General features: G+C 35.5%; 1 protein-coding gene across 2 annotated transcripts in view; it reads left to right on the top strand.

Moving 5' to 3' along the window:
- Positions 1-22,287, top strand: part of LOC150100245 (uncharacterized) — a 136,179-nt gene that overhangs the window by 101,169 nt on the left and 12,723 nt on the right. The window contains exons 2-3 of one of the 2 annotated variants that reach the window (XM_090402761.1): positions 4,262-5,967; positions 17,902-18,023. In XM_090402761.1, coding sequence (XP_090258887.1) covers positions 4,317-5,967; positions 17,902-18,023 — 1,773 coding nt within the window. In that variant the 5' untranslated portion in view covers positions 4,262-4,316. Of the gene's footprint in view, positions 1-4,073; positions 5,968-17,901; positions 18,024-22,287 lie in introns of those variants that run through there. The other variant, XM_090402762.1, reaches the window with a different exon arrangement.

Here is a 22,287-nt window from a genome sequence, read left to right as displayed (position 1 = left end):
TTCACAGTATCTAACATACTTCGCTTTGAAATCATTCACAGTCATAGCACTCACAACAGACTATGGCAATCTATTCCAATCATTCTCCACTCTCCAAGCAAAAAACTAGTTCTAACACCCTTGCTAACTACTCTCTTACTCACTTTCGAAGGATGGCCCCTAGTTCTCCCACCACCAGACCTGTTCTAGAAAATTTCCTCTGAATTAATCTTGTATAAACCCTTCAGTAATTTGTATGTATCAGTAATATCACCTCTTTTTTACTTATCAACCAGTTTCTGTAACCCACAAATCTTCAACCTATTCTTGTAAGATTCATTCCATAAACCTGCTACTGTTATATATTGTTGTCTGCGCCATTGTTATGTCGTTACTTTTCCTAAATTAATTTACTTCCCTTATGAATTTTCCTCTCTACAATAACTACAAGACTTACAAAATTTCCCTGACTCTAATATCTGTATCACTTCTTATGTGTTCATTCAATAAGGAAAGTAAATTCTATATCTCTAACTGATCCTTAATTTTTTCTTCTTCCTTAAATAGTTTATTTCCTTTATGAATTTTACTTCTCTACTTTAACTATAAGACTTATAAAATTTCCCTGACTCTAATATCTGTATCACTTCTTATGTGTTCATTCTATAAGGAAAGCAAATTCTTTATCTCTAGTCGATTCCTAATTTTGCTCACGTGCTTACCCTGACTGTTAAAGGTCATTCCTTGCTAAAAGAAACGAATCCTCTAATTTCTTTCTGGGACTGTCTCCTCTTCAGATATTGACAAATTCATTTCATTTTTTAAAACTGCGCCAGCCAATATCTTAGAATAGAGGGGACTCTTATTCAGGGAGACTTTTCCAGACTCTTGGTGCACATAGGTGAATAAATTTAGTGCTTAAACTCATAAATTAAATGCTCTACTATGGCTAAGTAAATTCTGGTTTGCAGTTGTAACTTCTATAACAACATGTTATACCTTTCTTTCAATCCCCCCTCCCCCTGCAGTGGTTCAGATTAATGAGTGGTAGTTTTGGTTCATATCACAGGCAAAACTCAGGTATAGAAGAAAAAACATTTATTGGAATCCAAAGACATAATATACACGTAGACCAATCTCACTTTCAATTAGTTCAGTGACATGCTAAATCAAACACTGTATCAAACTGATTAATACTCTAATGCATGAACAATCCTTCTTTTAAGTTAGATGTTAAACACACATAATATACACATTATACACTTCTAATCAATATTCTACCTACTATGTTAGTCTTGCATATTAAACTAGTCACAATCATCTATAATCATTCCAGACAATTTGTCTTATGGACATTAGCCACTGCTAAATAATCACTTAAAGTTCTTAAATACTGTCTATACTCAATTATTACACTACAATGATCTTTCCCTTTTGCCGACTGGGTAATTATACAACAAAATCAGTACTTTACCATTTCTTGGGGCAGGATCTCCAGGTCACCGTGTGAACTGTCCTTTGTTTGAATTACCTTTCGATACTTCCATAAGCCTGCGTCCACGTGGTGGTGGGTCACTATGGTCATCAGATTAAACTATGCTTTGCACCTGGCATTTTCCCCTTGTCTATTCTCAATCTGTTTCTGTTTCGCCATCCTCGTTTCTAGCTGCCGGTTCATAATATACGTCCACGATATTATTCCGTCGGAACTTTCAGCGAAGGCAGCATATGCCGACATCTCACGCTTTAGTACCAGCAGAAATTCAGACATCGAAGGGAAAGGTGCACCTTCCAATATCGAACTATCGCCAAGAAACACCATCAGGAATTACCAGTCCACGAGAGAAGTCGAATCATCATCCAGCAAAATAGGTGAAAAAAGCCTTGAGAAAGGGGTGCAAACCCTTTTTATTCTCCCTATACTTCCCCCTTTTTAGCACCCTATTACTAGCCACAATAGTGCCCTCTTACTTTCCACAATCTTTTTCCTGCCCGCTACTCACTTCATCCGCAGGAACTTCGACATATCGCTGGATCGCTACCAGCGTCTTCCAGGAAACGAATGTGCGTCGCTTTCCGAGATCGCCATTGCCTCAAGCCCGCCGTGACCTTTGGACTAATGTTTACATCTAATTTACCCATTCATTGTATATACATGATGCATTTCATATAACACTAATTTATACACGAAGTTCTTTACATGGTATTACAATTCTACTAAAACTAGGTAATTCTATTTCTATTTACAGTTAGTACTTTATTTCTTCTGCTCTAGTACAAGTTTTTTTCTCTCAGCTGATTTTTCTGACTTGTTAAATCCTGAATGAATTGTTTCTTTAATAAAGTGCTTCATTTAGGATGTAACACTACCATCTTGGTCACTCACCTCTGGATCCTTTCCACCTCTTCCTCGTCAGCAAGAAATCCTGGTGCCTAAATCTGTGTACAGTAGCCAAGATGGAGTCTTATCAAGGCTCAAAGAAGAACAATAACCTGCTCGTCAAAGTATTCTTCAGTAACCTAGTAATCTGATGAGCTGGTTTAGCCACTTTTGCTATTACCCCCCCCCCCCCCCCCACGTTCCGGGCTGGTAGGTTCTCCTTGAATTCTGATGACTCGACACTCAGGGTAGCCCCTGAGTTTCAAAACATTTAAAAAAACGTTGACATAAAAAAGGCTTATCATTTTATATATATATAGGGTAGATATAACTTCCCAGCTTCTTATAAGGTACTTACATTCCAAGTTACAAGCCTTAAGAAAAAATTCTTGGTTTTCAGATATGAAAGATCAGAGATACCTGGAGGGTTTAAGAACTTCATATACTATTTAATAGTATCTGTCTTAAATTTCCCAATTTCTCTCTCTTCTCCCCTGTAATGTTTCCAGGAGACAAAAGTTGCAGAGGGTCCAACCTTGTCTCTATTGCTTAAATTCAACATGGTTTTCTGTTTTGTGGTTTACTATGGATGGTTATATGGTGAGGTTCCTGTCTCTTCACAGTGACTAGCCACTTCTCTGTTTTGTCTCTGAGTGTACCCAGACTATGTGACATAGTTTGCTGTCATGCCTTTGTTACCATTGTCAAATTAAATTTTGGTCATCTGTTAACTCTGCCATTCCGATTTTCAAGTGTAACAAGGAGGAGACACTCTCCTTCACCACAGCATAAAATGCTGATACCCTCACTTAGTTTTGCATGCCAATCAAGGTGTGGTCTTGGGATGTGGCTGCTGGTGCACTCTACCAGCTACCTGGAGACATAAGTAAGAGTTGCATGAGTAGTGGGAACCAATTCTATCTAGCCATTAAAAATTTTGATGCAACTGCTGAGCAGGCAGAGGTGCTACCCTTACTACCCATACCTTATACCCCTTTCTTCTAAGCCCTTTTTATAGCCATTTATGGTTATAGGTCTCCCCATTTGTTTCCATCTTTCTCTGTTGAAGACATCCCCATGCCAGCATTCTCTTGGCATCTCCACTAGGTCGTCCTTCCATCTTCTCTCTGGTTGTACCAGCATTCATCTTCCTTTATATGGATGCCACTGGGTGATTGTCTTTGTCCATCAATGCAGTATCTCCTGCCCATCTTCATTTCAGTTTTAAAATTTTTTTTCCTGTATTCAATATGTTTCTTTTCTTATATTTTCATTCCTTTTGTTTTGCAGTCTGATGTTTAGTATGGCAGATACTGCACCTGATACTGTAAAGAATTTTGCATTGTATTTAGGTATTGAAAAGTATTTATAGTACCTATTAATGCATCTAATGTCTGTTATTTGAAGGGATACATCCCAGTTTGATATGTTTAGATTACACCAAGTCAGTTAAGGCTACGAAAAATGCTTTGTAACATGAAAAACCAACAGCCCAGGATAAAACTTTTCCTTCTTTATATAATGTTTGTTAACTCACTTGTAGGTGAAAAACTCCCCCCCCCCCCCATGCCAATAAATGTTTCTCTTGTACTGCCATGGAAATAAAAATCCAAGCCTTCAGACTGTTTTTTGATTTAATAATTTATTTGCAATAAATGTTTTGAAATTATTAATACAGTGATCTTTCAGTTATCTGGTCACATTGGGAAATAAGTTTGCTGGTCAGTTAAGTAAAAGTACAATTAATACAGTGCTATTCCAGGAGTCAACTGAAGTTGGTTAACCGAAAATTTAGTTATTTGAGAGATCACTATTTCAAATACTTTGCTTTTGTCACTTTTCTAGAAAAATATTATTGTCTTTAGTTACCAAACAGCTGTATCTGTATGTTTCTCATTTCAGAATGCATCTGGGTAAGAGGGCTGAGCTGAAGGGGAGGAAGCGCTGAAATATCATCATGACCCAGAGTCTCCTGCAGGCTAAACGCTTTTTCTGCAGGGAATGGGCTTTTGCCAAAATTTCCCACTGCCTAGAAAATCGCCCATCTTCTAAAACATGTGGCGCTCTAGTCATGGGAGGTCCAGGTTGTGGTAAAACTGCTTTGTGTTGTGAAATTATTTGGCCTACTGCAAAACATGGAAAGCAGTGCTCTCTCAGTGGTCGTATGTTAGCTTATCACTTCTGCCAAGCTCATGACATCGATACCTTGTCTTTAGCTAATTTCATTCTCAGCCTTGTTCAGCAAATTACAAAATCTGGTATACTCTCAGGCTATCAAGAACGGATAAAAGATTCTGAAGTGCAGGCAGCTTTGGAACCAGAAGAATGTGAAAGAAATCCTGATGAGGCCTTTAAAAAAGGAATACTTTTTCCTTTGTTGGAAATAGATCCTCCAGAACAAACCTGTTTTATCCTTGTAGATTCTATTGATGAGTCCTTTCTTCATGCTGTTGGTGATAAGGGCTCTATGAGCCGAGCCATTGCTGAATTGTTAGCAAGTCATCACCACCTTTTTCCACAATGGTTATTACTTGTGTGCTCTGCTCGAAAGCAAAGTAGAAGTGTAACACGTATGTTTACCGGCTTTCGAAAAATAAGCCTTGATGATCTCAGGAAATCACATGTGGTGCGCGATGTACAACAATACATCCTGTGTCGTTTGGACCAAGAGGATTCTCTACGACAACACTTGAGCAGGGAAACAGCAGAGATGCTCAATCAACTACATATAAAAAGTAATGGATGTTTTATGTATTTAGAAAAAGTGTTAGATGGTGTTGCTGAAAACTTTATCATGCTACGGGAAATACGTGAAATTCCTGGAACTCTAAATGGATTGTACTTGTGGTTGTGCCAAAGACTGTTTGTTAGAAAGCAATTTAATAAAGTTCAGTCAATTCTAAATGTAATACTTGCAGCGAGGAAACCTCTTACAGAAGATGAACTTTATGAGTGTGTATGGACAAGAAACACTGGAATGACTAGAGATGAATTTGATAAGCGGCTTGGTATTTTATCTAAAGTGTTAATAGATAGTAAAAATGGAACAAAGATTCTATTTCATCATAGTTTTGCAGAATGGCTGCTGGATGTGAAACACTGTACTCAAAAATATTTGTGCAATGCTGGTGAAGGTCATGCCATGTTGGCAATGAGATACACTACTCATGCACAAGAACTAGCACCTGAAGAAGTGCATGATTTTGCACTACATCTCAGCAAAATGCCACTGACTTCATCATTGCAGTCTTTTCACATTCCTCTTTGGTTGCTTGTATGGGACACACCAATAGAGGACACTTTAATCAAAATTTCAATCCCAAAAGATCCTAAAGTTGTAAAAATTCTTGTTGATGCTGGAGCTAGACTTCCAACTCCTGGTGAAGAAGAATGTGAAAAAGATAGTTGCAGTACTCCAAAACTACCAGAAGATCCACTTGAAGCATTATTAGAAAGTGGTGCTGCAGTTAATCAGCTTGACAGCAATCAACGCACACTTTTGCATATTGCAGCCTATGAAGGAAAGACAGAACTGGTTGAGCGACTGATTGAAAGAGGAGCCGATTTAGAAATGGAAGACAAGAATGGACAGACAGCTTTGAATTTAGGTAAGTAACTTGTTAACTTTTGACTTTGCATATATCATGCACAGGATGTATGTACACCATGTGCATAGAGGTTAGTCTTAAAAATAAGATCAAGGTTGAATTTTCTCTTTTATACATTTAATATGAAAATAATTTAAAACATTCATTTATTTTAGCAAATGATACTAATTTGCTAATAATTTCAGCTACTGATTAGTTGCATGTCATTTTATATCTAGTCGTTAGACTTTGAAATTATTATTATTACCCAAGACCCCATGGAGTCAAAGACTCATCTAGGAGGTCCTTTTATCACACACACACACAGCTCATCATACCGCACTTTAAACACACTCAGATTCTCTGCAGATACCATATTCTCAGTCAAGGCATTCCAATCATTCACAACTCTGCACGCAAAAAACCTGCTGCTCACACCCTCTTTATACAGTTTCCAGGAATGACCTCTGGTTCTGCCCTGATCTCTCACTATTTTCTGTAGAACTTCATCATTGTATAACAATAACAACCCCTTACTAACTTGTAGGTCTCTATCATATCTCCCCTCTTTCTCCTATTCACCAGACTCTATAAATTGCATCTTCTCAATCTTTCCTCATATTCGACATTCCAGGGTCTGAAACTACCTTAGTCAGTAACCTCTGGACTCTTTCCAATATCTTTGTTCTTTTGAAAATCAGGTGACCAAATCTGGGCACAGTAGTCCATGTGTGGCCTAACCAAAGCCTTATACAATTGAATAAGAATCTCACTACTTCTACAAGTCAGTGTCCTCCGCATCATTCCCAGAAGTCTTTGCGTTGTCTTCACAATTTTGGCAGTGTGTTCTCTAAATAAAATAACTGATATCTTCTCAGTTATTTAACAGTTTATTTCTAAACCACCTGAATTCTATAGCTGATATTTGGATTCTTTTAATCAGTATTCATAGCTGGTTCTAAAGAAAAGGTAGAACTGACAAGTTACTATAAATTTTATTTTACGCATTCTAAATTATTTATTTTTTTCATGGCAACAACGTATACTGGTATGTCTGCTTACCTGTTGTGAGGAGGGGGGGGGGGGAAGAAGTGGTATATTTTCTGTAATACAACGAAATATGGAAACATTCTTCCCACTGTATCCTCTGTAACATGCTTTTTTTAAATAAGGGGAAAAAAATGCAGTGTCAATTTTCCCGGTACACCTCATTCCTGAATGCCAAGTTATACACTGCTAGGTCTACGTGTTTACAATAATTTGTAATTTTTTAAAAATTATTATTGGCTATTTTTTAAAAACTTTTTACCAATATGTTACATGTAGATATATAGATTATTTTTACATTTAATCATCATTCAGTTATCAAAATCTAAGTATAGTCACCTCAGTGGTGTAGTAAGGGGTGGTGGTGGGGCGGCATCCACCCCAGGTGACACTTTTTTTGGGGTATCACATGAGACACTATTAATGGTCGATGATTCTTTCATTTATTAACTTAATTAATAATTAGTTTTTAACAACTATACTTACAACTAAAATAAAATATAACAAAACCATTACATATCCCTATCATACTATAATCCAAATTCTTAAAAATAAAACAATAAAACACATGGCAAGGCAATTGGTTTATTGCTTATACTGTGGCAGCTGCTTCTCAGCAGCTGGCACCACACAATCAGTACACATTTGCAAAAATGCATTGTTTTTTATATTTATTCTTCTAATTTTGCGTATAACTAAGGCCATCGACAGGATTTTAGGGCCCGTCTATTATATTAGGGGTTTTGCTTAATCCTTTTGATGCATTTATGCAGTGTAAAAAAATTAACAAACATGATTTCGTTTTTACCCTAAAAATGCTAAAATGCCTAATTCCTCATTAGTTTTTTTAATGTGTTACACATTTATATTATCTGGCTCATTATCAAAACCATTGAAAAAATATTTATTATATTCTTTATGTATGGTTAGTCTAGAGCAGGGGTGGACAACCCTTGGCATGCCTGCCAAATGTGGCACGCCAACAACTTTCCGGCTCGTAACCCAGGGCTCATCTCAAAAAATAATTAAATAAAAAAATACATTTCAAACATCTTCGCTGACTTGTATATTTTAAATTAATATAATACAATTTTATTAAGAGCGATACCAAATAAAAATGCAATAAATAAGCAAACCCTACCAACTGTTTGAGTAGTAATAAGAAAATTAGAAACAAACATCCTATTTCCAAGCCATCTATATCTCCGCAATATACTGATGTACAAGTTTCGTCCAGTTCAGTTGTTGCATCATTCGTCAGGCATCCAAACGTGGCATGACTCCTTTACCATCATTTGATATATCTTTTCATGTTTTGTAAAGAACGTATATATGTGGATTTGGATTTTATTAAATTTTTATTAAATCGTAAGTCATTAAAATATGGATTGAAAGTATTTATTGTCAATTGATGTTTAACTTATTAGATAAAAAAAGCAAATTTCCTTTACGTTGCCATAAACATACCGTATTTACTTGAATATAATTCGAACTTTTTTTTTTCCCCCAAAATTAAAGCTAAAAATCATGGTGCGATATATATGTGGAGATTTTCAGAAACTAAAGTTTTCAGTTTTTTTTGTAAAATATCTCGCACCACAATTGCAATTGCTATTTTATACCTAGAGAGCAGTTTCTTTGTGTACATCCTACCAATTAATTAATCACTGAGAACAATGATTCACAAGAATATGTCAATGCAAAAATGAATAATAATGCTGTTGCAAGGCTTTTTAAACATACAAAATAGCACCATCTTCTTTACCATTATTTCAAGCAAAAATTACCAGTCATTTACAAGACTTGAGATACTTAATGAACAATCTTTCACGAATGACTAATGATCAGACAGCTATAGTATTAGCCTACTAGGCTAATAAAGATATAGCGGCTATGAAGATGTGCATATGACTGGTGCGGTATTAACAAAAGATCGCGGGAGTCAAAGATAAAAGCCAGCAGACAATTTTTGAATTAAAATGCTAATTCTCTTCAACCAAATTCAATATCTGAAAGTGCCATAATAATATTCACTATATATTTCTTAGCTTTAACACGTTTACAAATTTTAACACTTTCCGTCGATTTTTATTGTTGCTTTGCATTTGAGACTCTCTGACACATCTAGTTTATAGTGTTTGCTGATGCATCATATGGTTTTGCTTGAGTCTAAATAACATAGTTTCTGTGGGAAGGAGACATGTGATTCATTAGTTAGTGCCATTTTTATCCCAGATGTCTCTAATTGCACCATTTGTTGAGAAATATAATATACAGACAGCAAATGTCTGTACCTTATTCAATGATACAATAAAACGAGCTGCTTTTACTTATGTCTGCAGTCATTATTGGATACCTGGGAGGGAGCGTGGTTTGCCACGGGAAGCAGTCATTATCACCCTTACGTGAACTTGATTAAACTTTTTTTTTTCCTGTGCGAGGTATATGCAAAAACTTTCAATTTCCTTTTTCGCAAAGTAAAATCACGGGTGCGAGTAATATGCGAAGGCGAGTTATATTTCAGTAAATACGGTAAGCTATTTTTAAAGCTATGTGAAATGTATTATCAATATTCAAGATTATGAAGTGTTTTAGATTGCATGCGTACCCTTCTCTTTCATTTGCGTGTGTTGGTCGGCTTATAATTGTACAAATTTTTGGTTTGCTTAAACTTGGTTGGTATATGCAGAGAGTGATTACGATGAGATTGAGTCCAAATTATAATTTTTGTTAGTGTCTATATGTCGCTGTCCATTTTTACATTCCCATAAACTGATTTTCATTAAAGTTAAGAGCTGTATGAATAAAGCAATTATTTAATTGCTTTCTTATATATATATTTTTTATTTGCTTCCTGCTCTTTACAGATTGAGCAGAATGTCACCACCACCAGCAACGAAACAGACATTAATCATCAAATTCCTGACATCTACCCTCAAGGGGTGTACAGGATATGATAGTACTACATGAAAAATTTACATCATTACTAACTTCCTATCTACAATTTTCATCCAAATCAGTCTCTTACTTGTCAAGACTCCAAAATTAACAGATCTTATATTTCTATCGTCTAAGGCACTTTGTACCGTATCAATCCACCTATATCTTGGTCTTCCTCTGGATCACTTTTCCTGCCAACCTGGCAGAGAACACTTGTTTTGCTAATCTTTCCTCGCCCATTCTGTTTAAGTCACCATACCACCTGAGATTAACTCTGCTAACACATTCCTGGATGCTGACTATGTCAAGTTCTTTCCTAATATCCTCGTTTTTAATATGATATTGCCATTGATGCCATCTGTTCACGCCTCTCCTATCTGCGGTCTAGTCTTTGGTCAAGTGTTTTACTTCTGACCCAGCTCTCAGATCCATAAGTTAAAACTGGTTTGAACACTGTCTTGTATACAGCTAATTTAGTGTTCCGACTAATTTCTCTCTTATTCCATATGAATTTATTCACCTGACATCCTACCATACCAGCTTTGATGATTCTGTTGTCTATTTCCATATTCACAACACAGTTGACATTTTCAACAATTCTACATATTTTCATTGTCTTTATCTTTTTAATGCTGACCTTCATACCATATCTATTACAACAGTTATTCAATTTAGTCAGGGAATCTTGGAAACTTATAGCGGATTTATTTAGAAGTATAACATTGGTGGCATAAAGCAAAGAGCTGACATTAACATCTCCAATTCTGATATCATGTTTAATACCACTTTCCTTCATAATGTGATCCATATAGATAATAACAGAGGGGGATAATGTACATCCTTACTTCACACCAGATTTGACATTAAACCATCTTCCTGTACTTCCTTCAATTCTAACTGCTGACTTACAACTCAAATAAAGACTAAGTAATGCTTGATATAATGCCCCATTGACACCATATAACTGTAGCCTATTGAATAGCTTCTCTCTTGGCACCTTGTCATATGCCATTTCCAGATCGACAAAACTTAAATAGAGATCTTTGTTATATTCCCATGCTTTCTCAATTATTTGTCGTAAAGTGAAGATCTGATCCTGACAGCCTCTAATTGGCCTGAATCCAGCTTGTTCTTCACCAAGCTTTTCTTCCACAATTCTTCTCAACCGTTTCTCAAGTATACTTGCATATATCTTACCAGGAACATTCAGTAGGGAAATACCTCTGTAATTCTCACATTCAGTTTTATTTTCCTTTTTATATATGGGTACTATTACAGCTCTACTCCAATCATCAGGAATTTATCCCTCTGTCCAGGCTTTCTGAACTATGCAGTGCAGCTACTGTAAGACTTCTATACCACCATACTTCAGCATTTCTGGTCGAATATCATCTACTCCTGCTGCCTATCCACATTTCAAACCTTTGATGGCTTTTTCTACTTCAAGTATGGATATGTATTCCTGACTGCATGACTGTTGAGTGTTTTTTACCACTGTGCTATTACTGCTTGTTTCATTTAGCAATTTTTTTGAAGTAATTACTCCATACTCTAAGGATATCTTTTTCTCCCGTTTTCATCTCTAACTCCTTTTAAAGCACTCTTTCCTCCATTTCTAAGGGACTTCAACAACCTCCAGAATATCTTACCACTGTTATGTTGTTACTTAATAATTTACTTGCTTTATGAATTTTCCTCTCTACAATAACTACAAGACTTAATTTCCCTGATTTTAATATCTGTATCACTTCTTACATGTTCATTCTATAAGTAAATTCTATATCTCTAGCCGATTCCTAATTTTACTCACGTGCTTACCCTGACTGTTACTGTTAAAGGTTATTCCTTGCTAAAAGAAACGAATTCTCTAATTTCTTTCTGGGGGCCATCTCCTCTTCAGATATTGACAAATTTATTTTTTAAAGCTGCGCCAGCCAATATCTTAGAATAGAGTGGACTCTTATTCAGGGAGACTTTTCCAGACGCTTGGTGCACATAGGTGAATAAATTTAGTGCTTATACTCATGAATCAAATGCCTTACTGTGGCTAAGTAAATTCTGGTTTGCAGTTGTAACCTCTATAACAACATGTTATACCTTTCTTTCAATCCCCCCCCCCCTGCAATGGCTCAGATTAATGAGTGGTAGTTTTGGTTCATATCACAGGCAAAACTCAGGTATAGAAGAAAAAACATTTATTGGAATCTAAAGACATAATATACACTTAGACCAATCTCACTTTCAATTAGTTCAATGACATGCTAAATCAAACTGATTAATACTCTAATGCATGAAGAATAAATCCTTCTTTTAAGTTAGAGATTTAACACACATAATATACACATTATACACTTCTAATCAATATTCTACCTACTATGTTAGTCTTGCATATTAAACTAGTCACAATCATCTATAATCATTCCAGACAATTTGTCTTATGGACATTAGCCACTGCTAAATAATCACTTAAAGTTCTTAAATACTGTCCATACTCGGTAAAAGGGAAAGATCATTGTAGTGTAATAATCGACTGGGTAATTATATAACAAAATCTGTACTTTACCATTTCTTGGGGCAGGATCTCCAGGTCTCCGTGTGAACTGTCCTTTGTTTGAATTACCTTTCGATACTTCTATAAGCCTGCATCCACGTGGTGGGTCACTATGGTCATCAGATTAAGCTATGCTCTGCACCTGGCGTTTTTCCCTCGTCTATTCTCGATCTGTCTTGGCCATCATCATTTCTGCTGCCGATTCTGGTATACGTCCGCGATATTATTCCGTTGGAACTTTCAGCGAAGCAGCAAAGACAGCATATGTCGACATCTCACGCTTCAGTACCGGCAGAAATTCAGACATCGAAGGGAAAGGTGCATCGTCCGATATCATACCATCGCCAAGAAACACAATCAGGAACTACCAGTCCACGGGAGAAGTCGAATCATCATCCAATAGGCGAAAAAAAAAACGCTGAGAAAGGGATGCAAACCCTTTTTATTCTCCCTTCACTTCCCTCCTTTTTAGCACCCTGTTATTAGCTGCGATAGCGCCCTCTTACTTTTTGCGATCTTTTTCCCGCCAGCTACGTCCACGGGAATTTTGGCACATCGCGAGATCTCTTGCAGCGCCTTCCAGGAAACGAATGTGCGTCGCTTTCCGAGATTGCCAATGCCTCAGGCCTGCCCGTGACCTTTAGACTATTGTGTTTACATCTAATTTACCCATTCATTGTATACATGATGCATTCATATAATACTAATTTATACACGAAGTTCTTGACATGTTTTACAATTCTACTAAACGGAGGTAATTCTATTTCTATTTACAGTTAGTACTTTATTTCTTCTGCTCGAGTAAAGTTTTTTTCTATCAGCTGATTTTTCAGACTTGTTAAATCCTGAATGAATTGTTTCATTTTAAAAGTTCTTCATTCAGGATGTAATACCACCTTCTCGATATTTATTTTCTATGTTCTTGCCAAAGTCTTCCAATGACTTTTGTTTAGGTAGTTTTACACAGTATTTCGCTTTCTTACATTTGTCTCTGTATTCTCTAAGAGCAAAAGCTGACTTATTTGTCAGGAATTTTTGATATGCTTTCTTCTTCTTCCTTCACTGCCTCTTTAACTTCCCGTGTCCACCATAGAGTTCTGATTTTTCTATCCTTGCAGATAACCTCACCACATACCTCTCTGGCTGAATCAATCAGAGTTTTCTTCAAGGCTTGCCACTGAATCTCCACGGTTTGGTTCCTGTTCTCAAATTTTTTCTTCAATGATCTTTTTGTATTTTAGTCTACAGTTCACATCTGAGAGCTGCTCAACTTTTATCCGCTTTAAAACTTTCTTACATGTTATTCTTTTCAATATGAAATTCAATTTTATCCTGCTCAAGACTAAATATGATCTGATCACTTCCAATTTCAAATCCTCTGTACACTCTGGTGTCCTGCACCAGGGAGAAAACATCACTATCAACCATAACATAGTCAATGAGACTTTTCTTATTCCTTGCCTCTTCTCTTCATGTGAATTTGTGCACATTTTTGTGTTGGAACATGGTGTTAATCATAGCCAGTCCATGTCCTGAGCAGAAATCCAACAGGTATTTGCAATTATTGTTAGCTTTGTTCTTTTCTGCAAATTGTGCCAAAATATTTTTGTATGTCTGACAATCATTTCCTACTCTGCTATTTAGATTGCCAACAAGGACCAACTTTTCCTTTTTCATTGTGTCAGTTACTTTTTCTAAAGCATCAAAAAATTCCTCCACTTTTACCTTAGTAGAACCTTCTGTGGGACCATAGGCACAAATAAGTCTCATTGTCCAATTCCCCATTCTGATATTTGCCCACATCACTCTACTTGAGACTGCTTGCCATTCAAGAAGATTAGCCTCATATTTTGTGTTGAATACTATGGCTACCCCTTCTTTTCCTTGATTGTCGTTGCCTGAATATAACATTTTGTATTTATTGCTCTGAAAGATCTCACCAGTTTTTGTCTTTTGTTTCAGTCACCCTTATTATGTCGATCTGGTACTTATCTAATTCCTCAGCTAGCTCCGTTTCTTTGTCATTCAGTGTTCTTATGTTGATAGTACTGATCTTTAACTCTGGTGATGTTGATTTGGGGTGTGCTTTCGGATTTGTTCCAGTAGCTGACTTTCGCTGTTCGCCCTAGTTCCCTGGCGAAAACAATGGGGGCCTTGTTTAACCGGGCAATGCCCCCAGTCGGCATGAAATTTTGTGTTGCTGTACCATCATTTACTATATTGGTTTAAGCCAATAAGAATACAATTTGGTCGGCTAAATCCCAAATTGCCAGCCCATCCTCGTTCGTTCAGTATCCAGGTAGATACCCAACAGGGTGCACCACGAGAAGGTGAGGATTGGACATTAGGTCAGAAGCTCTGGTCGGTTCTCCACATTCCTTTAAAGGCTATGTGGAGATCTCCTCTCAGTTATATAGCTTTGACCCTTAAGCACCCCGAAACAGATATTAGACAATTTAAAGAATATTGGACTGAAGAAAAATGTGGCATGATTGAGAAAGATAATAAAGCATTATGCATTTTATGTTCTGAATCAGTTGTTTGTAAGTCTTCTTCTGTAAAGAGACATTTTGGAACTGTTCAAGAAGAAATTAAGTAACAAAAGTGAGCAAGAACAAAGAGAATTAATTTCTCGTGAACTGAGCAAGACAAAAAAAAAATGTCCGATACTTTGATGAAATTTAGAACAGGTAAGCCTAGTTCCAACTTTGTTGCTGTTAGTTTTGAGGTTTAAAAAGTTATTACCCAACATGGAAAGCCACTCAGTGATGGGGAGTATATTATGGAAGCATGGCTAGTATGTGCTCCGTTCCTTTTTGACAATCTTTCCGAAAAGGTAAAAATTATACGGCGCATTAAAGAATTGTCTGAGTAGAAAAACAATTAAGAATAGAATACTTAAGTTGGAAAGGAATACAGCAGAGCAATTAACAAAAGATTTGGCTTCATGTAAGTTCTTTTCTATTTGTGTTGATGAGAGCACAGACATTACACCATCGGCTAGGCTGGCAATCTTTGCTCGATTTTGTAGGGATGAAGAAGTATGCAAAGAGATGATTAACCTTGTAACACTACCTGAGCATACGTGGGGTTGAAATATGTAAAGCAGTTAAGAACAAATTATCTATTCGGCAAATTGATATTTCAAAAGTGGTATCCATCGCAACAGATGGTGCACCCAGCATGATTGGTAAGGAAGCAGAATTTGTAAATCTGTTTGCAAAACATGTTGGTCATCCACTAATAGTTTTTCATTGCATCCTGCATGAGGATAATTTATGTGCAAATGCTGGCCTAAAGGAACTTCAAGAAGTGATGCAAACAGTAATCAAGGTTGTTAATTACATTTCTGCACTTACTTTGAATAAAATACAAAGAATCTATTGAATGAAGTGGATTCAATATACAAAGGACTAATAATGTACAAGAATGTTCGTTGGCTTAGTCCAGGTCTTGTTCAGAAACTATTTGTTGAATGCGTGGATGAGATAAGTCTCTTTTTGACTAATCAACAAATGTCTTATAAAGAAATGTATGACATTGTGTGGGTTTGTAAACTCATGTTTATTACAAATTTCTGCGAACATTTAAATGACTTGAACCTCAACCTACAGGACACAAAAACATCTTCAAATAAATTTGCAGATGTTTCGTGGATAAATATGGATGATTTTGAAATGCAGTTCATTGATTTTCAAAGTAACTCAATTTGGAGGCAGAAATTTGTTGACCTCAGTTGACTTGAAAAGGAGTGATTAGAGAGGGAGTAACAGAGAGAAATGCAGAAAAAGAGGTACTAAGAACTTGGAATGTTATTCCTGAAACTTTTGTATGTTTAAAAACCCTTGCAACAGCATTATTATTCATTTTTGCATCTACATTTTCTTGTAAATCATTGTTCTCAGTGATGATCTTTGTAAGTCTCGTAACAGGAGTAGCCTTACAGATGAAACTAGTAGTGCATGCATATCTCTAAAGATTACAAAATATAAACCTGATATAAATTAATTGTCATTAATGATGCAACAGCAGCAAAGTCTCATTGATACTAAATAAGTTAAATGTCCACTATTTTTCTTTAGTTTTGATTTGATGTTTTTTGCTAAAAATGGTAAAGATTAACTTCTGTTTAATATATTATGTACGTAAAATGGCAATTTATTTTGTTTGTAATTTTTATGTATTACTCGTAAGGGATTAAGAAGTAATACAATTATATCTTTAATTTAATTTTATTGTGCTTTAGTTAAATAAAACGATTATGAGATTGTGCACTGCAATATATTGGGAAAACTTGAATAAACTTATGTCTGATTAATCTTTATAAAAAAAAAAAAAATCAGAATTATTGTTTACTCTTTTGCTGATGTTAAAAATTGCGGCTTTATATGGCAGCTAGAATTACACTTAAATGGAAATAAAAAAATATTCACACTATCAAGGGTAGGACTTTTAAGTAAAAATTCCATCACTAATTTTTATATTCATTCAATCTTTACAATAATCACTCTTTCATTTTACCATTCTAGTGTGATATTTGATTATTTGAAAAGGTCTTCCCAATACTTAAAAGACACCAACTAATAATATGTTCCCCAAAATTTCGGTTGGCACGTGAGAAAATTTTGCATCAAAGATTTCGCGATTTTGGCATGCACAAGTTGCCCATCCCTGGTCTAAAGTCTAGATTTAAACCAATCTATCCTACTGCTGTACGTTTGGGAGTTTACGGCGATCAGGGAGCTGTGGCGAAAATGCCAGCCAGTCTTACCAGCGGTGATGGTGACTAAGTCTCAGATTGTCAGAAATGCTATGTCTTTTTGACTTTTTTAGTATTTTTGGTGTGTATTGAAAAGGACGGCAAAAGCTCTAGCTACGCCACTCAGTCACCTATTCACCTTTTAGAAGCTTGTTATATAAAAACAACCTTCAATAATGACAAACTGTTCTGACATGCCTCCTCAGAAATTGTCAATTAAGTCAGACTGTATTAAATTTAATCTTGCGGAAGAATTTAAATGTGACTAGCAGACTTATGCCAAATAGAGTATTATTATTAAAGGAAAATTGCTGAGATTTGGAGATGATTGGCAGAAACTTTGAGAGAAAACAAGTATTGCTATCAAAAATAAATGTCTGGTACCACTTTTCCATTCTTGTTAATGATGATTTTAAAACTTTAATTTTTTAATAATGAGCAAATTAAATCCACGTTTGTTAGAAATATTTTAGTAGTATTAATGAAAAAATTATTACAGTCAATATTAATTGAAAGAAAGTTACCTATAAATATGCATATCTAGATTAGATTGTGTGGTCAAATGCTAGAATTATAAATCTTGAGAGATTGTAATATACTTGTTTATTTTTACGTTATTTATATCCAGCTTTGTATAATTATTATTTCTTTTTTTAAGCTGCTAGACAGGGTAGTGCTGAAATAGTTGACCTGTTGGTTAAAGCTGGTGCCAATCCAGATCATGCTGATAGCGATGGCTGGACTCCTCTACGGTCTTCAGCTTGGGCTGGACATGCAGAGGTCAGTTATTCTATTGTTGTGTTTCTCTAGTGGCCAACATATGAATTAGGAATTATAGGAGACGATTTTTCTACCAGCAATATTTTTCCTTTCTGAATTATTTAAATTAAAATTATGCATGTCAAAGCTTCTTGAATAGTAATCAAATTGTATAATTACTGCATTTTTATATTATTATGAATATAGCTTGTATTAATCTAGGACTTCAGTTGTTTCAGCAAATCATGATTAGAGAACCATGCGATGCTCCTCTACACCAAGAATAATATACTTGGGCATTGATTTCACCAATGTTTTGAGTCAAAAGTGGCTTAAAATTCTGTAGTCAAAATAGTTTCAGAAACTAATTTCTACTTATCTTTGTTTATTTTCATGATTTCTTAGTGTACTGAAGTCCTGTCATTTTACATTTTGTAATTGAAATTATAAAATCAGCAATACACTTACATATTTATTAGTAATATTTCAAGTTAATATCTGAGTACAAGTATTCATCCATGCTGTAACAATATTTTTTATTGTTACAGCATGGATGAATACTTTTGCATGGATGGATAAAAAAATCTTTACTTTTTTGAAATCATGAAACATAATAGCAAGGACTGAAATTCACTAAGAAGATCCATTCACTCATTTAACAAGGGCTTAATGTATTATAAGTTTAGGGAGCGGTTAATAATTAAAACGTGTTAAATGCATATTTTTGATTAGATAGTGATTTAGTTGGAAACTTGACAGACAAGAGGATATAATATTCTTCTAAGTGGTGAAGTCTTCTAAGAGGCCAGGTGGTTAACAGTAGAATGTGGTAAGGTTTGGTGTTAGAAGGCCCTTGTATACTGTATTCATAATTTAGGTCCAAATATTAAAAGTCAAATTTTTCTCTCTACTGATGACATGAAGCTGGATCAAGTGAAAAGGAAATCGATATGTAATTTAATGTGGATAAATGTGGTCATTACAGTTCACAGCTTTTCTCATTCAGATTAATGGATAACAACAGAATCAGTGGTATTCAGAACAGATTATATCACTATAGAAGAATGGTAATGATAATAACAAAACTGGGTTCATCAGCTGCAATTTGACAAGACAAGAGGAAATAATATTCAAACCGGGTCTTTTCTCATGAATTTTTTCGTCTAGTCTGGTTAAAAGATCAGAATAATATTTCCCAGTTATTGTTTTACCCTTTTCAAGATAATTAATAAACAAAATACCTTTTAGCATCGCAAAACACCGATGCTATGACCTTTTCTGCTGATGGAACAGACTTTGTCTTCTTTGGTGCTGAACAGCTGGCTTCTTTCCACTGTTTTGACTGCTATTTGGATTCTGGCATGCAACAGTGAATCCAAGTCTCATCCACAGTAATAAATTGATGCACAAAAGTTTTATTCTTGTTAAAACGCTCCACACTGTTCAGATTTTCATGCGAGTGCATTTTTGATCTGCTGTGAGCAAGCGTGGCACCCATTTTGCACAAAGCTTTTTCATATGCCAGGTTTCCCTCACAGAATTCAACAATATGCATCATACCTATAGTTTTTAACAGAATAAACAAAATTATTCCCGCCACCTCTCAGAGTCTTCTTTTCTATTTATCTTGGGCACCTCAGAAAAAAAATAGCAAAGACTATAAAAGAAAGATCTTTGCACTACATTCAAATTCCATATCCGATGACTGCTCTTATCTTCTTTCCTAAAGATTGCCTCCCCTGCCTTGTCTCTTTCAGGGGATATAAAATTCCTTTCAACTTGTATTATGGACAAATTACCCATATTATAAGTTGGAAGATCTGCTGTCCAGGCAAACAGAAATATATTGGAGTATAGCAAACTCTATTTTGGGATACCTTGCACAGAATCTAATGGGGGGGGGGACAAAAAACAGCATGCTTTAGTGCAGTAAGTGCAAACATGAATTTTTAAAATCAGCAGTGGTCTTAAAAACACCCAACTTCAATAAATATGTATATGTGAAACTCTCCAAGATATAAGAACTGCAATTCTTAGATCTCCCACCACCCACAGGACTAAGTTTTCAGTCTAATCTCTTTTGTGTTGTTTTTGTGTACATTACAGTCCTTATATTGTGAGGTTGTCTCTGTACCAGAACATTAAATATTGGAGTAATTACACCTTTAATTCATTCCTAGTGCTATTTTTATTCCAATAAACCAAAAAGAATAAAACATTTGTGAAGAATGTTGGTTGGTTGTTTTGGATTTGCGGCTATGAGGCAATGGAGGCCGATCTGTTATGTCTATAAAATAAGCTATGATTCTTCTGGCTGGCTGACCTGTTATGTGGGATGAAAAACTGGAGTTTCTGGGGGGAAACTTTCCCATCACCTTATGAGACCAGCTAACTCACTTTCAGTTGAAAAGCCCTGATAAAGGTTTTTCACCTCCTAGATGAGATTCGAACACAGGTCTTTACCAAAGGGCATCGTCTATACTAATTGAGCTATGGAGACTTTTATTTGTAAAGAAGGGAGTTAGAAGGTGGTTAGGCATATTTTATAGCATGAATAAAACACTTATTCATTTTGTCCATCTATATATATGTTATTCCTCAACTCTGCCTTGGTGGATTTTATTAGATTTGGAATCTTTAAAGAAATTTGTCAAGCCATCTCAACTTTTGTATCACTTAATTTGAACTGTTTGCTGTGACAAAACATTTGAAATTATTTATAACTAATTCTGTTCAAGCTAGAGAGAATTCAATAAAATTGGGTATTTAGGAGGTAGAAGACACAAACATAATATCAGGAATTTATTAAAGGCCATCAATCTTTGGTGAGCAGGATTAATATAATAAAAAAACAATTTTAAAAAAATGACTAAGCTTTCTTTCTATGAAATTCTTTCATTTTGACAGGAAGGGTGACCAGCATATTAGATTCATGCTATTCGCCATTAATATATCAAGGCATATCACACATTGAGATCAGTTAAATCGTTAATCATGAAAAAACAGCTTTCAAGGATAATGGAGACTGAATTTAATGTTTTAAATAACAAGCTGAATTGGAGGGTTATAGAACATAAAGTATATACTGCGTGTGTGTGTGTGTGCGTGCGTGCGTGCGTGCGTGCATGAAACAAAGGAGGAAAGGAAGAAGTAATAACTGAAGGAACATATCTGGCTTAAATAAGTTTCAGTTAGCACTGCCAGCGTAGTCTGGGTATTACTTAAAATATAATTCATCATTTTTGGTCACTGCTGCTTGACTCAAAATGTTGATTAAAATTTTCTTGTCTAGTGCTGCTACCCAATCCTTTTGCATGAAACTGTTTTCTGATGAGGCCTGCTACAACAGATATTTAAATTTTCCCCTAGTTAAGTCCACCCATAGGTGGACTTAACTAAGGGAAAATGAGAATTTTATTTAGGTTATTATTAGTGAGGTGCTGATAGTCTAGTTCCTTGGAAGATGGATGAGACAGCTATAGCTGCAATTCTTACAAAAGCTGGATGTCAATTTTTGTTGAGAGATCACTTTGTGAAAGACAAGATAGGACTGTGTTTGATTATAAAGTTGACTAGCAATTCACATAAAAATTGAATTTTTATGTGAATCTCTTGTCCACAAGAAGGCTGAATGCCTATTGTACATTAGTGCTGTGAATGGGCTAAGGATTAGATAATTTGGAAAATCTGTTCTAGAGATCAAACATGTTTTGTTTTTGTTTTTCCTCTCTCTCTCAAGCCACTTCATTTTTTTTGTCTCTCTCTCTCTCTCTCTCTCTCTGCATATAAGGCAATGAAATTTATCTACTACCTAAAAGACATTCACCAACATCTGTGTCTTTTGGTTGGAGAGTGGATACACTGTACACTCAGCCAACAAAACTATCAACATATTAGCAGTAATAAAGTTATTACACATAGTTTAACAGGATAGTTAATGAATAAATATAACTATCCTCGTACTCTAAGGTTTGTCAAATGAGATGGATGTTACATGCTAAGAAGAATGGAGAAGCAACACCCATAGGCATCATATTCTTAGTCTTAGTACATCTACAGGTGCTATGAAATCCAATAATGAAAACAGCAGGATCTGTCACCTAAAGACATTCACAAAATTATTATTATTGTATGGGCACATCTGTGGAGTCCTAAAATTCAATAGTGGGAGACCCAAACTATCAACGTAATATGTATCATACCTCTCCTTGAAACCATTAGCAGACAAAGCACTCCCAACTGACTCAAGCAACCAATTCCATTCATTCACAACTCTCCAAACAAA

This window comes from Typopeltis vanoorti, chromosome 13 (assembly GCF_054136105.1).
Source record: "Typopeltis vanoorti isolate ZY-2024b chromosome 13, IOZ_Tvanoo_1.0, whole genome shotgun sequence".
NCBI classification, from domain to species: Eukaryota; Metazoa; Arthropoda; class Arachnida; order Uropygi; family Thelyphonidae; genus Typopeltis; species Typopeltis vanoorti.
Note: the sequence above shows the minus strand (reverse complement) of the source record. Positions and strands in the feature narration are given on the sequence as shown.